At 47.2% G+C, this 17,989-nt stretch overlaps 1 protein-coding gene across 1 annotated transcript in view; it reads left to right on the forward strand.

The window, feature by feature from the left end:
• Positions 1 to 17,989, forward strand: part of LOC119436198 (uncharacterized) — a 74,721-nt gene that overhangs the window by 9,715 nt on the left and 47,017 nt on the right. The window contains exon 2 of the mRNA XM_037702977.2: positions 11,625 to 11,833. Coding sequence (XP_037558905.1) covers positions 11,671 to 11,833 — 163 coding nt within the window. The 5' untranslated portion in view covers positions 11,625 to 11,670. The remainder of the gene's footprint in view (positions 1 to 11,624; positions 11,834 to 17,989) is intronic.

Below are 17,989 nucleotides of genomic sequence, written 5' to 3' on the forward strand. Positions count from 1 at the left end.
ACAGACGTAACATGCTCGAACATGTGTATTATGCGCAAGCTGAACAGCTCAATGCAATATGATATTTTATTGCGATAGCAATTACATGGACACTTCAACCGGATTTCTGCCGTCGGCGTCGTCGTCGCCGTCGCCGTCAGGTTCCCTATAGATAAAATCTTCGCCGCGCGCCGTATGCCCGAGCGGAAGCGTGCGGGGACGCGCGCTATCACGGAGAGCGAACGCACTCAATCTCCCACGCGCAAGCAAGGAAGCGGGAAGCCAGCGCCGGAGGGAGCTGGGGGGGGGGGGGGGGGGCGCACTTCTACTCTGCCAGCAACCGCGCTCGTCGCTCGCTCGCACCGTCGCTTATCTCCACACGGCTCTGACCTTTATGCGCCGTGCATTCGCCGCTCAGTTTCCGTTGAAGCGATAGACCGCACGTACCTTCGCCCGCTGCTTGCTGCCAGCGTTTTGACAGTCGTTGTCTGCAGTCATTCAGTGTGATCTATTCATGTTTGTTTGTGCGCGCTCACACCACGCTTGTTCATTCAGTTAGTAATAGTAGGGCCACATTTTCCAACGCACGCTACACATGCAATGCTGCCCGGATCGGCAGTGCAGCGCTACAGGTGTGTCCCTTCGCACGCGCTGCCCACGGGAAGCGCTTCTCATCAGCACCACCGTTTCACAGGCGCCTTCTCGTGGTCATCGAGTCTCTCTTCATGTCGGTCTACTTACGGCGCAGCACACCTGCTTACTTAATCAGCTCATGTTTACTACAATTCATATTGCTACCAAAGCCGCTCACCTTACTTCGTATGGCATTGCTGTGTTGCTATCGCATTCATTGCTTCGCCCTTAGGGCAAAACTGTGACATTTTTTTTACAGCACACCAACGTGAATTTAAGGTTTTCTTGGCACTACGTAATTGCTTGAATTTCACCACGGCGTCGTTTTGAGAACGTAACTCAATCTGATTCCTCATTTCTTGATTTCCGGAGAGCGTATGATACGGCATCTCATTCAATATCGTTGCGTAAACGAGTTAATTTAAGCGCGAAAGCGTGGTCAATTTCATCCCGCGACCTCGTGCTTATCAGCCGAACTCAATAGCCACTAAGCCACCACGGCGGGTTGATTGGTGTATAATACATCAATTTTATCCTCTTTAGATGTATTATTAGGTGAACTTTGCGGAATTGCGATAATGGTTTTTACTGAGAAGTTATATAGAGTTGTAAACCTGGTACCAGTTGACAGTAGACAAGAACTTTATTGAAAGGTCCTGAGGAAAAAAAGATTGGGGGAGCCGAAGGCACCCCAATCAATCAAGGTGGCTCTCGGCGACGTCGCGGGCCCTCTGGACGGCCTGTCGTTGATGCGTGAAGTCCGCGCTTTGCAGTAGGGCGTCCCACTTGGACTTGTCGTGAAGACCAGAGCCCGCGTTTAACGGGCACAGCCAGAGCATATGATCGAAAGAGCAGTACTCGTGCCCACATTTGGAGCACGATTGCGGGAAGTTGGAATCTATCCGATTGAGCGCTCTGGGGGTGAGGTACGATCTCGTCTATAAGAGCCTGAACGTGACAGACTGAGCCCTGTTTAATTTTTGGTGAGGGGGAGGGAATTTCATCCTGCTCAGTCTGTAGTGGGATGAGATCTCGTTAAAAGTGGTAAGAGGGTCTTTAAGGGAGCAATCCTGTGAGAGAGCTGGACCGTTAGCCCGGGCGCGGTTCGTGAATTCACGCGCTAGGGAGTGGCCTGCTCGTTGGGGTTGCAACCCGCTTGATTAACTACTCCTTTAACGTGGGCCGGGAACCAGGCGATGCGGTGACCTCTTATCTCGTTGTCCGGAGTATTTTGAAGAGACTTGTTGACTAGGCTAGCCGTGTGCTTAGACACTAGGGCTGGCGAGAAGGCCCTGACGGCAGTGCGCGAGTCGGAGAAAACAGTCGTTGGGCCTTTCGCAGCGTTATAAGGGCCAAGGCTATCGCGGTTTCCTCCGCCTCGTTTGCGTGCTTAGTGCAACAGACGCAGTGCTAATCAGCGTTCCGCGCGCGTCTACGACCGAGATTACAAACCTGTTTTCGCTGCCGTATTTGGCCGCGTCAACGAAGAGTGCATCTGCCCCGTACGGATTAACTCTTTGAAGGTTGGCTTTAGCCCGTGTGATTCTTCGGCCCTCGTTATATACCGGATGAATGTACCAAAAAAATTTTTTTTGAGGAGGGGGTTCTTTTTCGGATTCGATTTTAATTTTCAGATTTTCAAGAATAAAAAAACTGACAGCCTAAACTAAAAATTCGCGCCCGATAATCACTAGACCGTTTGGCGGTACGTCGTCTGTCGTCTGGCAAAATGGGCTGGACTGGTCTGGCTCGCTATGCTAGCTGTCTGGTGTGGAATCGCGTTTGCGGTCGCATAGGCGGGTCTTTACTTGGTTGGTCTCTTGGCGATAAAAGCACGCGCGACAGTCGGATTTCGTGACCTATCTGAATCCGAACCATAAGTTAGGTGCAGAGAAGGCACGCGCCTCCGGTGCTTCGGCAAAGCGCGTAAACGCTAGAGTCGAGAGTAAGCATTTGGATTATGTGAGTGCGCTCCGGCTGTGTGAATGCATGTGAATGTGACTTTAACCTGCGGCGCCTGCGTAAAGTGATCGCGTGATAGCTCAGCCCGCGGATCAGGCCCGAATTCACCCCCCATGTGAATCCAGATTTATTTGAAGTTGGCGGCATTGTGAGCGAAAAGCTGGGATGCTCGCGTCATATCGCTGCCGTCATAGTTATGGCTGTCGCAACGGTTCATAAGCATGGTCGCCGCACAAACAAGTCAGCGTGTGTGGAGTCACATGCAAGCTGTGTATATTGATAGCTATACGTAGGGCGCCTGGTATTCATACTTCTCTCGTGCCAACCAGTGATATTGAGGAGATTCGCGTGTGCGTCCCGTGCTATAGCAACCCAAAGGGAGATTATGTGCGCACTCACCAGCTTCCATTATATAGGCTACAGACGCAGCATTGGAAGGCGGGAATAAATGTCAACCTATACATCTGCCGTTCGCGTGCATCACATCGCATTCCAACAAGTTGCTATTGAAAGCAAGAGCGCGCCATTCTCCGCGATACTGAACTGCCTTTGGGACCAGCCCAGGTCTTCACGGAACAGGTTGTAACGTTTCTTCGTCGGAGTAGAAAAAATCTCAGCCGCTATGCCATCGCAGTCGCCGTCATACATTATTTGTCGCCTTGCTGCTGTCGTCAAGCACCCGTTAGTGTCACGCGCACAATTTTTCGCCTTACACAAATATGTCGGTTATTATTATTATTATTATTATTATTATTATTATTATTATTATTATTATTATTATTATTATTATTATTATTATTATTTGATTTGTACACATATGCACACAAGGACACGAAGGAAATAGGGAGGGAGCAAGCTGACAACTGCCACCGAGAGGGGCACAACGCCTGCCTACTCTTTCAGGAGGAGGGTATAGAGGAAATGAATATAGCAGGAAAGAAAAGAGGAAATAAAGAAATGACGGAGACACAGACAGAACAAAACAAAAACACAAATAATGTCTATAAACGGGAGGCAAAGGCAGTATCTTTCAGAAATGCTAGCAAGGCTCGATGGGCCTGGTCACGTCGAGCAGCGCACCCCCTTGGAAATAGGCAATCGTCAAGGGTCGCACATTGCAGTCCAATAAGTCTATATTCCTTAATTAGCAATGTGCGCTGCGCAACAAATGCGGGACACTGTAAAACGAGATGTTCAAGTGTCTCACAGGAGCCACAAAACGTACACGACGGGCTGTCCACATGCACGTCCTTGTCGGTGTAGGCGTTCACGCACTGATACCTGCACATCCAACCCTTAACTTGTATAACAGCGCTCTAGCACGACGGGGCAAGCCTCGACCACGAACACGGGAAGGAAACGACCCGTCTGCAACACGCTTGTCTGGGTGCTGCTTTAGGAGGTGTCCGCGTATCAGAAGACGAGCGTTTTCAAACATACAGGAAATGTCAGGGCAGTCACATTCGTGGTGGGCACAACTTGAAGCGAGGCGATCAGCCTCTTCATTTCGGGCGATGCCCACGTGCGAGGGTATCCACTGGGCAATGAGGGACACTCCACGCGAAGTAATTTTGCCGGCAGATTATTGGATACTGCATAAAATTGGGCTATCGGCACCTTGTCTCAGTCTGCTGAGGGTGGCTCGGGAGTCTGTAAGAATGACGAACTTCAATGCGATTAATTCTTCGTGTACGTACTTCAGAGCAACATTAATCGCTGCCAGTTCTGCAGTTCTTGATGAGCTTGGATGAAGTATTGCAAAAACCCGTCTGATGTCAGTCGAAGGGCAGAAGAAAGTTACAGAAGCGTCTTGGGCGTCGCTGCGTACAGATGCGTCCGTGAATACTATAATATAATCTCTGAATTTTTCAAATAGGTGGGACTGGGCCAATTATTATAGTGCCGAAACAGGCTGGCTAGACGTTTTGTGTATTTCGGGAATTGACGGACAAATGGGGAAGGAACATTTGTTGTGATTTTCCGGAGTTGTGAAGGAAGTAGTGTATTCTAAACTGCGAGTAGTGTCCACAAACAATGCCGCCATTTTCCCCATGCGAGAGAACGGGAGCTGAATCAGCCGATTAATGAGTGCTTGGCCGTCTGATGCTCGGTGCAAACGCTCGATATGGTGTAGCGCTCTTTGGTCTAGCTGCTTGCAAGCTCAGGGGCAACTGGTACGCTTCTGGGAGTAGTGGAACAGGTAGCGCCTCACGAGGCAAGCCAAACATGACTCGGAGGAAACACGATAGTCCCATTCCAATTGAGACATCACATTTGGCGGCACGTTCAAGACTGGCAAGGCATACATCACGCCAGAGAGGACAGATGATTGATATACCTGAAGTGCTGTCGTCTGGTCGCAACCAGCACCTCTAGCAGTCAAGGCGGCCACATACTTGAGCAGCGACCGGGATTTTTACCGCACAGAGGTAATGGCAGGGCGCCAAGACAGGCGATCATCGATAATTACGCCCAGGTAGCGGTGGTGTTGTACCCATTGTACTGGTGTCTCTCCAAGGTACAGCCGGCTCATGCTTCGACGAGCGCGTTGCCTTGGATGATACGCGATTGCCGTTTATCTGCTAACGCCTTTGCAGAACCTCAAACGAGGCTATAGTCAACTGCTCGCACAATACTTGACAAAACATCGACTCCCACAGTGCGCCGGATCTACATAACTTTTTCTCTTTCTGAGTGTGAAATAGATTCGTTGGATGACGCCCTACATTGAGTGTACGCACGCGCAGGTTGGCTTTCTGTGTATGTATCCCGTGGTTTTCTTCATAATAATGTATCAGTTGTTAGAGGCTTTCCTGTGTGCTTACGTCACTGTTACGCGGAAAGCAAAACATGAAGAGGTAGGCGTATGCATCGCCGAAAATAGCGTGTTTACACTAATTCCTATCTCTCAAGGGCAGCAATCTTGACGAATGCTGTGAGTTTTATAACTACCATAAATTTACGAGCCTTTGTGCTGCGCTCGTCAAACCAAACGGATAAGAGCAACTCGTCGCCTTTCTGTGCGAACAAGCGCGGCTGTGGCAATGTGGGGGTTGCTTATATTTGTATGAAATATATGAAAGCCGAAAGTGCCCCCATATGTGTTTTCGGTTTTTCACTTATTCAAGGGGTGTGCGAATATTCGTAATTTTAATACGAGTCAAACAGGCCTTGTTATTTTATGAGTATTCGATTCGAGAAATCACTATTCCAATTTGTTGATTATTCGTTTCTGTTTGTATAGAAGAGATAACAACACTTATTGGAGTGTTGCGGGAGAAAGATCGATGTAAGTGGGGACTGCTCCGGATGATCCAGCGGCAGGGGAGCCGCTGTTGTTGCGTTTCGTAAAGCTGAATTCGTAAAGTTATTCGCTTATGATGTGTTCCACATCGCGATTCACTGACATTTGCTCCTACAAAAATTTCGAGCATAACAGCTTTTTGTATGAACATGGTCCCAATTCTTGAGCTAACGCATGGGGTAGACAATTTCTGTTCAATAATTTCCAGTCATGTGGTGAGCTCCGAGTCAGGATTTGGTAATGCCTGCCGTATGCACAGCACAATATGCTTAGGTTCTGGATAGCCTATATACGAATTCGTCGTCTTGATTTAGACAAGGCCATGTATTATTTAACCAGTCTCACCATATTTGCATCCCTTTATATAAATGTGTAACTCTAATGGTCAACCGGTTATCTGCACTACGCATTACATGGCCTTTCCAGCTCCATTTTTTTCTCTTAATGTCAACTAGAACACCGGACGACAGCGAGAAGCGCACGGGACAGAACGCCTAGCATATTTAGTTTCATCGCTCTTTGTGCGGTCCTTAACTTGCTCTCGAGCTTCTTTGTTAACCTCCAAGTTTCTGCCCCATATGTTAGCACCGGTAGAATTCAATGATTGTACACTTTTATTTTCATCGATAGTGGTGAACTCCCGGTCAGGATTTGGTAATGCCTGCCGCATGCACTCCAATCCATTTTATTCTTCTGAAAATTTTCTTCTCTTTATCAGGGCCCACTGTGAGTAATTGACCTAGATAAAAGTACTACTGGGTGTCAAACAGAACGGGCGACAGTAGAAAAGAAACGCAGTCGAGGACAGCCAAAAATTAGGTGGGGCAATGAAATTAGGAAATTTGCAGGTGCAAATTGGAATCAGCTAGCGCAAGACAGGGATAATTGGAAATCTCTAGGAGAGGCCTTCGTCATGCAGTGGACATAAAAATAAGATGATGGTGATAATTATGATATCTATGAAGGGTGTATAGATATCAGTAGAGACCGGATTTTAGGCAAATGCCTTTTTTGTTCCTTGCGCTCCTATCGCCCCATTTTGATATATGAGCATGAATTAGACTTTAAGAAGGGCTTTTATAGTGTTTTTATAGTGCCTATAAATGCCTATTTTAGCGTTTGTGCCTAAATGCCTATAAATTCCTATAAATGCCTATTTTCAATATCGGCGCGTATATGAACACTATTTGGCCTCAAGTTTCGCTTTCGATTGCAGTTAGAGACCGTTATTAATGTTACCGGGCAACATTGACTGTTCGGAACTCTATGGGGTTCAACCTAGTCCTTTAGTTCAACCAACTCCCGGAAAAGAACTGCTAGCAGCATTGAAATGGGACGCGCCAGCCAGCATACGCCGCCGCGCTGACATTGCGCGAGCGGTTGGCGAATGCGAAACTGCGGAGAGTTGTCAGGGCAAAGGAGAGTGAAGAGCAAAAGAAGAAAGAAAAATGTGATGTGCACACGGCTTTTGTTTTGTTTTTAAGGTGTTCTTTTATTTTTAAGGTGTTCACCGCCGTCAGGCGTTCCTTCTCAGCGTACGAGGCCATTCTCAGTGACAAGAGGCACAATTTTGAATCCAAAAATCTCGAGATGGTGGTAGTTTGCTATTGTTTCCACAACATTCACAGTGATTCTTAGACTACGTTCGGCGTGCTCTCCAAACAGATTTCTTCAAACATGTGCACTTCAAATGGGCGGAAGTGTATTTGGCAGTGTTGGGACGTCTGGCCTGTACAATTCGGATAATGTCATTGTATATGAGAAAATTACGAAGATTTGTACCTAACAGTCCTCATTTAAGAACATGCTAATTTCTTAATAAATCGTAGTCTCTCTTGCATTTGTTATTTGTCTGTTTTTGTTGTGTCTCAATTTAATTGCGTCAGGTAGACATAAAGAATCGGTTTTTTTAATCAGTATTCCCAGCTTTCAAGCACTCTTTTTCATGCCTGTTTCACTATATGCGACGCTCGAGCCCAGTGGCCATTGAACATGAATATGAGCAGTGTGCTTATTGAATGAAGCCAATTGATCGTCATTAGTCCGGCAGTTTTATGGGACAATTACGCGGCTATGTTCAACTGTTGGCGCCTTTGTGCAATCATAGAGAATAACATTTCTTGTTTTCCTATCGTAGTAGATATAGGCCGCGCACGTCTTCGTTTGAAATTATTTGCATTTATGTAAAAACTATTGTGCCTATATTTACGACGTTGGAGCCCTAAAACGTTGTTTTGCCTGTCTGTTTTTGGCGCCTAAAACGCGCTTTTTTAATGCCTAAACATCCGGCCTCTAGACATCACACTTCTCACCTTCAACGAACACCACACTCTATGTGCATCTGGGGATGTGGTGTCCCCTTGTTTCACTAATCACGTTGTCATGTTACGAGAAGTAATAAATACGGCAAATCTACAAAAACTTTATCTTTCACTTTGTGCATAAGTGAAAGATAAAGTTTGTGAGTCAATTTGGTTAAAAATTGTCTTATTTATTAGTTCTCGCAACATGCCTATGTTGATATATATATATATATATATATATATATATATATATATATATATATATATATATAAGTCTCTCCTACTCGCATAAAAACTTAGCGGTGACCGGTGTTGGGTGCGTTCTTTGTTGGTATAGAAGCTTGCTGGCGCTTTCTGGCAATGACTTACAGTAATGCGAACGATATTTCCAATGATCATAGGCTTGTGTCACGTCGTTTCTTTTAAAGCGAAGTATATGCTAGGCAAAATCGTATATGGCTATAGATGAAATCGCCTGTGTACATAAAACTATCATCATCAGCATTGGCTCGAGCCTCGTCGTCTTCTTCCGCAGCTGGCTCGTTGGCATCCCTCGGGTTGCACTCGTGCCACTGCTCCCGCGTTCGTCGTCTTCGTCCACAGCTGGCTGCGTTGCCGCTCGTCATTCCAACGTAGAATTTCACTTCTGTCGTCGTAATACGGAGGCCGCGTTTACGGGGGTATGAGTCATTACATTGAGCAATTCATTGTCTTGCGTAGTGGTCAAATTTAATTTAAAAGCAATTTAATTTCGAAGACTCGCAAGCGGCAATGGTGGGCGAATGCTGCTAACCACGCCGCCGAGAAAACTCGAGACATCGAACGCAAGCGACAACGGCTGGACTGCGGGCATACTGTCAGTGACGTCGTTCTCTCCGTCGCAGCCGAACGTGTGTGTAACCTCATAATTGAGAAATACTTTAATGAACCCTCGGGATTAACCCAGTGATAAACACCGGGGCCGCACGTTTCAGCTTCGCTGGTTAACCATCTTCACGGAGTGGAAGGGCCGACGATTTTTTTTTTGTCTTCCTAAAATACTGGCGAGTTACCGTTTCCACATAAACCACTTACAGAGACGGGGCTTGAGAATATCATGAGGCATCGTCGAACCACCTCTGTGAATAGGCGAATATTATTCCCAATTGAGTTATTATAGAAGCGTTGGAAAGTTCTGAGGAGTTTACTGAAGTACAGTGTAAGTTCAGTTAAAATAATATAGACATCTAGAAAATGCTGCAAACATAAATGCTTACAGTATTTACGCACCAATAATTTGTGTTGATGCAAATATCTCTTTATTTTATCATTGGACAGTCACCCTTACGGGTGTTTGTTAACTTACCGAGAAACGTAGAAACATTGTTTCATCGACTACGGCTAGGTGTGGCGGCTGTGGCCTTCACCGATAAAATAGGAAGCGCTGAATCAGCATTGTACGCTTGTGGTGAACCAAATGAGGACATATCACATGTGCTGCTAACTTGTCCGCTTTATGCCATGCAGACGCGAGAGCTGTGCGTCAAGTTTAGAACTGTGGCAGCCTCGTTTCCTCCAGCAATGGGGAATCATGCGCGGTCTTTGGGGCCTACTCTTGGACCATGGCTGATATTGCAACGAGAACTTGTGCATTTCTTTCTTTCTCTTCGTTTCTTTCTTTCTTTCTTTCTTTCTTTCTTTCTTTCTTTCTTTCTTTCTTCTTTCTTTCTTTCTCTTCGTTTCTTTCTCTTTTATTCTTGCTTGCTGGCTTGCTTTCTTGCTTACTTTATTTCTTGCTTTCTGCCTTCGTTCTTTTTTCTTTCGTGTTGCAGCCTAGCCTTGAAGTACTTATAGTATGCGTGTGTCTGAACTTTATCTTATTTTTCAAGATCGTACCTAAGTGTGACATTACGTAATCCCCTATTTGTTTCGTTTTCTTTATTTGTTTCATTTCCAGCAGTACTTTTTCGAGTAATGTTTATCGCTCATTGGGCCTTAGCCTACATGGAACTAAAATGGAGCAACCGGAAGCACCCTGCTTCCGACCTCTCCACCTGGTCCGAGCTAAATCTAACATTTAGAGTTCGACAACCTTCATATTGCACAACGGCGCCTATGCGCCGACTTTCAAAAGGGGCACCATTCAACTGCTTTGAAGCACTGATTGTGACTCTCTGGCGCGATGTAGTTAGAGTACTCTTGGCTTTTAGATACGTTGAACATGACGCAAAATACTTCCCGTTCATTTCATGGGTGCAAAAAAAGAAATAAATAAAGAAGCAATAAATTATCTTGTAAAAAGGGGGGTACTGCTCTAGAAACCCACGGACAACAAAGGTAGACGTGGACAGAAGGTGTGCTGTTTCTAGCGCAGTACCCCCAGTTTTACAAGAGGAACATCCACCAACTAGCCCAACTTGCCGCTCTACTGCAATAAATTATGTTCATCAGCTCTCCCTTACAGCGGGACTTTGGCTTCCAGACTGATAGACAAATGGCCGCCAACAACTATCGTATCCGTTTGAACAATGGAGGAGAAAATAAGACAGAAACGAGAACTCTACATTTATACCTCACGTGGTGGCAGCTCTGACTATCGAAAGGTCATGAGCGTGGCTCCCGACATAGGGAAGTGCGCGCGTGATCTTGGATTAACAGGTATATATGCTGGACTCGCTCGATGAAGTGCCCACCGCTGCAACTCTAGGTGTTCTGCAACAAAGTTATGCTCGGATCTTTGTGAATAGAATGAACTGGTGGGGCACAGCTTCTGCTGTTTGTGCCGATCTTGTCTGCTTACGTGTTGGAGCAATGCTGCCAAATATAATTTCCTTCTTGTCTTTTCTTTTCGACTGGCTACTGTGATACAAATATTTCAAAGGATGCGGCAAAGTTGTCTATACATTGAATGGATCGATTTCCGCATGACAAGAGCATGTTTTGTGTGGAGTACGTAGGTGTTCAACTGCTGAACAAGGATCACAAGGATGCACTAGATGCAAAGGGAAAAGAAACAAGGCGTCTTTGTCTAGTTCCCTTCCTTCTCCGTGATAACCTGTGTCAGGAACTTAAGCCCTTGTATCGGGCTTTGTTTATTCTCACTGCATAGCCGACGTGCCTTAAAAAGGCACACTACCGTTTGAATTCCGAGTGAATAGAAGATATGCGAAATTCCGCAAGCAAGCTCTCGCGCACACTTTGTTTGACCTAACAAAGATGACCGACCTCGGGTTAGAATCGCAATTATGGTTTTAAAACGCGGGCTGCTGACAACATTCCTGCTGCCTTCCTTCGCTCGCACCATGCACCCAAGCTGTGAAAATGAATGTTCCAGGTTTAACAGTGCTACTAGCTGAAAGACGGTCATCTTGGTTACGGCGTCGGCTTTGTCACTTTCTTTGTTACTTTTGCGCCTCACGCGTCCATTGGCGAGTATTGTCTCCAATCCCGCTTCTGACTGCCAGGTGAAGAGCGACACGGGTGAGCGCTACACGTACGGGGAGCTCGAGGATGCCTGCACCCGCGTCGCCGCCGGCCTTGGCCAGCCTCGGCTTCAGGCCAGGAGACATGGCTGGCATACACTGCGAGACGAGCCTGGATGCCATGGTTGCCTTCTACGGCACTGCTTTCGCCGGCGGCTCCACGGTGTTTGCCAAGGCGAGCCTTACAGCACGTCAGTTTTCTCTTTTCTATTTTTTACTACCTCTCGCACTCGCTCGTTTCTTTTTTTCCCCCTTTTCTAGTTTTGCTTTTTGCACGAATCAATTACATGTAACTTGCCAAGAGTGTTTGATTCATCGCATATGTGGACTAATTGGGGTGACCACTTTGGATGTTTCTGATGCTTTTCTGGTTAACATTCCTGCATTCTCCCTTTCATTTTTTTCTCTCTCTCTCTCGCTCTCTCTCTTTGTAAATTAGGTATATCTATCCTTGACTGTAGTATAGCTCTGTAGAATAACGTTGCGCTAGAGGTTCCGCTCATGCGCAACGAAGCTGACGTCGCACATCCCTCTTCCCGCGGTCTCATTCCGATTGGTGCTGTGCACAGCTCCCGATTGGATGCATAGTCATTTCAACAGCAGGCGCGAGACGGACCGCTTTATCTCGCCGTATAGCCAAGCTTCAATTTACGCCGCCCTACTAGCCCTACTACGTCGCAGGAGGGTTGCACTGCGAGCCGCGCTTCGCATTGATGCGCGCGTGATCGGATAGTTTGAATGAATAAGTTGTCGTCATTTATTTCGGTTTACATGGTTGTCTTGAAATGTTGAAACACGGAACTAGACGTTTATGACGATTCTCTTCAATTTTCCGAATTAACCTCGTGATGTAAAATTTATAATTAAGAAGTTATTTAACATAATTATTTTAATTAGTTAATAGGTTGCTTTGGTGGCTTCTTTGCAAATAATTAATATTCATCAATGAATAATAATAATTAATCTTTAGGGATGTTATTCCAGCAACTTTTGCGGTTCTTTTCTTTCTTTCTTTCTTTCTTTCTTTCTTTCTTGAAAGTGTTAAAACTAAAAACAAAAGCACAATGTATGCGGTTTGGAGGCACACTTGACCTATTTTCGAGTGGTTTAAGATGCTGGCTTCAATCGCAGATAGGGCAAATTGGAATTCTTTCGATGTCTATGAATGTTTCTTCACGTGAGTTACGCACCACCAAAATAGAACTATCCCTGGCCAGCGGCCCGATACCCGAACACGATGAGATTCGAGTGCTTGGTCTCTTTATCCACAAACACAAACTAGTTGATACGACAATAGCGTAATTGCGTAAGGTGGGGGACAAGGTGGGCCGGATGGTCCGCCGGGTTTCCAACAAACGCGAGGGGTTACGGTGCAAAGACGCCTACGGTTGGCGCATGCATTCGTGACCAGTCGAGTCCTCTACTCGACTCCTTACCTCCACCGACGCAAGTGTGACGAGAACGCCCTCGAGGTGATTCTCAGGAAGATGTACAAGCGTGTGTTCGATCTCCCGATAACCACGTCCAACCACCGCCTCATGGGCCTGGGGATGCTAAACAGTTTCGCGGAGCTGCGGGCGGCACACTTGACCAATCAATATACAAGACTTTCAAAGACGCCGTCGGGACGCCGCCTATATATTAGCCCGACTATACACATCAAGCACCCAACACTGACGGAAGAGCGCGTACGCTTCCCCGAAGTCTGCAGATACGCCCTGCAGGTGCGGCCTCTTCCGGCCAACATGACACGTGACGACCAAAGTAGTAGGCGCCTTGCGCGGGCGAAGGCACTTGCCTGCCACTATAAACGAGGCAACCTAAATTTGCCCGCGCGGCGCCAGCGCCGAATGCTCCCCTGGCGGAAGGATGGAAGTGTCGAAGGTCGTCTCTGGGCCAGCGCGCGCCCGTGTTCTCTACGGCGCGAGCGATCGCGTGCGTTGTTTTCGCGACGGCGAGCGCGACTTCAGCAACAAGGAAAGGTGGCACGCAATACTGCTGTGTTGTTGATTGCCACAACAGCCTCGAAAGGTCGAAAGCCGCCCGTGAAGTCCTACAGAATTCCGGAGAGGTGTTACGAGAAGGACAGACGACAAGCGTGGAAAACTGCAGTGCGCCAAGCCACGTACTTTCGCATTCGCGTGCAATATCACGACCGCTCGATAAAAACACAATAGTAATATGCCTGTATTTAGCGCATGGCCGTTTTAGACATGTCGCATAGTTGAATCGTACAGTGACATCCACCGTATTAGCTTAGCGGTAAATGCATACGTGTTGCGCCGCTAAGCTCGACGACGCGAGCTCGATTCCCGGCCACGGCGGCCGCATTTCGATGGGGGCGAAATGCAAGAACACACTGGTTACTGTGTACTTTGATTTTTGTGCATGTTAAAGAATCCCCAGTGGTCAAAATTATTCCTGAGACCCTCCATTACAGCGTGCCTCATAATGATATCGTGGTTTTTGCACGCAAAACCCCCGAATTTAATTGATTGTACTGTTCGTTCACTCGCGATCGGCAAGGACGAGCTCGAGAGAATTATACCCCTTTTCCAAACGCTGCAACTTAAATTGCTAGTTGTGCAGGCAACAAAAGGGGCCGCGCGCTACTTGTCTTTTGTGTGGTGGCAATCCGTATTTAATGCTAGCTGCGGTCATCGCGTGCGTCGGTAAGCGGCAGATCGGAAAGCAGCTGCCCGAGACGTGCGCGTTATGTTGGTTGCTTGGCCATGCTTTCTAGGTTCACAATATCCAAGCATGCGTTAAATTAATTGCCACCTTGCACATTCTTCCTGCCAAGAATCTTCGTTTCCTGTAGTAGCCGGCCATCGGCGTGAGCTTACTTTAGCTGCAGCGGGGCATTCGCCCGACGAGAAACTAGATTTCCTTTGATGAGGCATGTGTCGCTAATTCTTACGCTCGTGCTGCTGGTCCCAATGTAATCGCTGGTCACCGTGATTTGGGTTCATTTCGCGGAGCAGTTTGTACGAGCGATTTCTCATGAGCAGTGAAAAGATACCTTCCTCACTAATGCAATGAGTTGCAAAGACTGTAACATCTGCATTGAATATGGCATGATATATGTTACCGAGCCGATGGGAAAGTCCGTACGTCCGGAAGGAAATCAGACAGCGTCTCCAGGCATAATGCGACGTTTTATTCTCGTCTCGGAAATATATAGAAAAAAAAGGGGGGGGGGGGAGGTGGGAAAGAAGAAAAGGTGGCACACGGCGCATGGGCAGCTGCCGCATGTCGATTCGGCTGACGTAAGTGATAACAATATACATTAAATATTTATGCAGCATGATATAGGGCATTGTGCGCATATGTAGTACTTACATCGTTAATTAATTTTATTGGCTTATTGATGCCTAATGCATGTGTTCTTTCTGTGCTGACAGTGCTGATGCCACTCCCTGGTAGCCAAAATGAGAGCAGCGGTGTGTGCGCGCCCAGCGACCAACGAAATCAACCGCAATCGTCACCGTCTCTGCAGATCTCTACAAGCATGCATGACCGCTTTGTTACGGCACCAAGAGAAATAAACGTGACTAAATTACTGAATTCGGTTTGTACAGTGGTGAGCACTGTTAGGGTGAACACCTCCTTAGTATTCAAGTTGGTATAACTTCAACATACCTTCTACTTCAGGGGGGAAATGTGCCGAATACGACGTCTAATGATGATGCCGATAAAATAAACAATAGTTTTCATTATTTTGTGCTAAACATTAACTGCTATAGGCTCGTGAATTCTAATGAGGTGTTCACTCTAACAGTGCTCACCACTGTAACTCTAACTCGATGTCGTATACAATCTTGGTGGACACCTCCGACCCGCACTTGGCTTTCACTGTCACATCACCAAACGCCAAACACGTGTGGAAGCAGACGCTCCCCTTTCTTGAGGTTGCGCCACGAAAAAATCTGTCGGCGTCGGCAACCTTCTTGAAACCGCATTGCAGCCTTTGCAATGCTGTTCAGCAAGCCGGCGATCTGCCGCCGTCGAAAACGGAGCGCTGTGAGCACGAGCAGCGAAGGAAAGCGCGGGCGAAACAATGTAAACAAAGCGGAGACTGCACCACGACGCGACCGCGCTGCTGGACATTTCCACTTTGGGGGCGCTGTCAGGAGGCGCAGTAGCGCCTTCTGGCGATCGTTTTCTTGTCTATGGGAACAAACGCGGAATCTTCTACGTGCACGCCTCCGGCTCTCACCATGAGGGGTAGTACATGGCCGCAGTCGTCCACCAAAACGTCGCGGTAAATGGCCTAACATTTAGAGCTCAAGACATAACACACGCGGAATAAGTCGCCATCGCGCTAGCTGCCGCAGACCAGGACTCACGCGTCATCATTACTGACTCGAGAGGGGCCTGCAGAAAAATTGAACAGGGGTACATTCCTCTCATTGCGTCTCGCATCCTTCAAAATAGCGAGTACCTCGGTGCCTCCGCGTCTCGAACGATCGTATGGGCTTCTGCTCATACGGACCTCGAAGGCAACGAAACGGCAGACGCCGCTGCCCGTGCGCTCACTCTCCGGGCAACGCCTTCAGAACCTTCCGAAATGGATCCCGAACCCAATCCGGCCCTCACTTTTCGAGAAATTACTCAATTATAATAATTCGGCCACGCAATTTATCCAAAGCCCTGTAAGGGTCTTACAAAGGCAGAGGAACGCACACTCCTCCGCCTTTACACCAAAACACTGATGTGCCCGGCAGTTTCAAACACTTTGATCCTGCCTGTACAGGAAAATGCCCGCAATGCGCGGAGAAGTCTTCGGACATCTTCCACATGGTGTGGGCGTGCCTCACCCCGAACCTCACCCCAAAACCAAACCCCACCCGGGAGGACTCGGAGGCAGCCCTGCTCGGCTGCTCCGACCTGGCGAGCCAGAAGGCCCTGGTTGCCCAAGCACAAGCCGCGGCGGTCGCCAATGGGCTCCTGTAATGAGGAGCCCACCTAGTGAGTGTGAGAGGTGGCCCCCTCCGGGCCACCTCAAGCTTCCTCCCTGTATTTTAAATAAAGTTTTTTCAGACAGACAGTGAGTTACGTGTGGAAGTTGACACGGAAACGAATGGGTGCTTGTTAGCGCTTCGTGGGTTCCCATAGTACGTACAGATGAGCGAAAAGTATACAATGATACTGCGTCAATCTAGAGCATGGTAATCGTAGTTTGGTATGACAAGAAACAGCGAAAAACTGAGAGGAGCCCGGGGAAATCATCTGCAAATCTCTGAAGCAGAATCCCTGTTACATCATGTTACAGCAACGGCTAGCGGGTACAGACTAGTTAACTGAACCGGCTAAGAATGACTTTTCCTGTCTAAGGCGTTAAAAGAAAATTCAACCTGGCAGACTTTGCGCGTTTTTTGGAAGGAAGAGATCCAAATGCAGACCGAAAGGGCATGTGACGTCACGTCATGACCACGTCAGTGACGCGGTTCTAGCACGAGAGAAACGGAGAAAGAGAAATTCCACCTTTAGTAGTTTTCCACAAACCAGCCGCCTTCTTTATAGACGAGGAACTTCCAACTCAGTTGGCCTTCCTATGAATGCGGGAAGTGCATAAGGACCACAAATGGCACTGCCTTACACATAGGCGTGATTTTCGTGAGCAATGCCCACGCTCACAGAAGCCAAAATATGAAATTTTGGTGTAATAGCTTTGAATAGGAAATAAATAAATAAATAAATAAATAAATAAATAAATAAATAAATAAATAAATAAATAAATAAATAAATAAATAAATGACTGATTGATGATTGATTGATTGAAGTGTTTTCACGTCGCCTGTTGTGTTCTACATAGTGTGATATGAACCCGACATGCATGCGACCGTAGGCATAGCTTTGCGCTAGCCCCGATAACGACATACAGGGGGCGCTGCGAGTGCCGCTTGCGTGACGTCAGGACACGGACGCGTGCCTGTCGTCTGCTACACTTAAGGCAATGTCGGGGCGCCTTCTGGAGCGTTAATGTTTTTTCGCTCTCGTTTACTATGCTAGTACACTTATGGCGGTCCTCTGGAATATATTTTTGCGATCTCTTCGTGTTTGTCGAAATTTATTCAAAGAGCTTATTGCATCATCATCAGCAGCCTGCAGCCTATATTTATGTCCACTGCCGGACGAAGGCTTCTCCCTGCGATCTCCAATTACCCGTATCTTACGCTAGCTGATTCCAATTTGCGCCGGCACATTTCCCAACTTGATCCCCCCACCTAGTTTTCTGCCGTCCTCGACTGCGCTTCCCTTCTATTGGTATCCATTCTGTAACTCTAATGGTCCACCGGTTATCCATCCTACGCATTACATGGCCTGACCAGCTTCATTTTCCC

Source organism: Dermacentor silvarum, chromosome 1, assembly GCF_013339745.2.
Source record: "Dermacentor silvarum isolate Dsil-2018 chromosome 1, BIME_Dsil_1.4, whole genome shotgun sequence".
Taxonomy (NCBI): Eukaryota; Metazoa; Arthropoda; class Arachnida; order Ixodida; family Ixodidae; genus Dermacentor; species Dermacentor silvarum.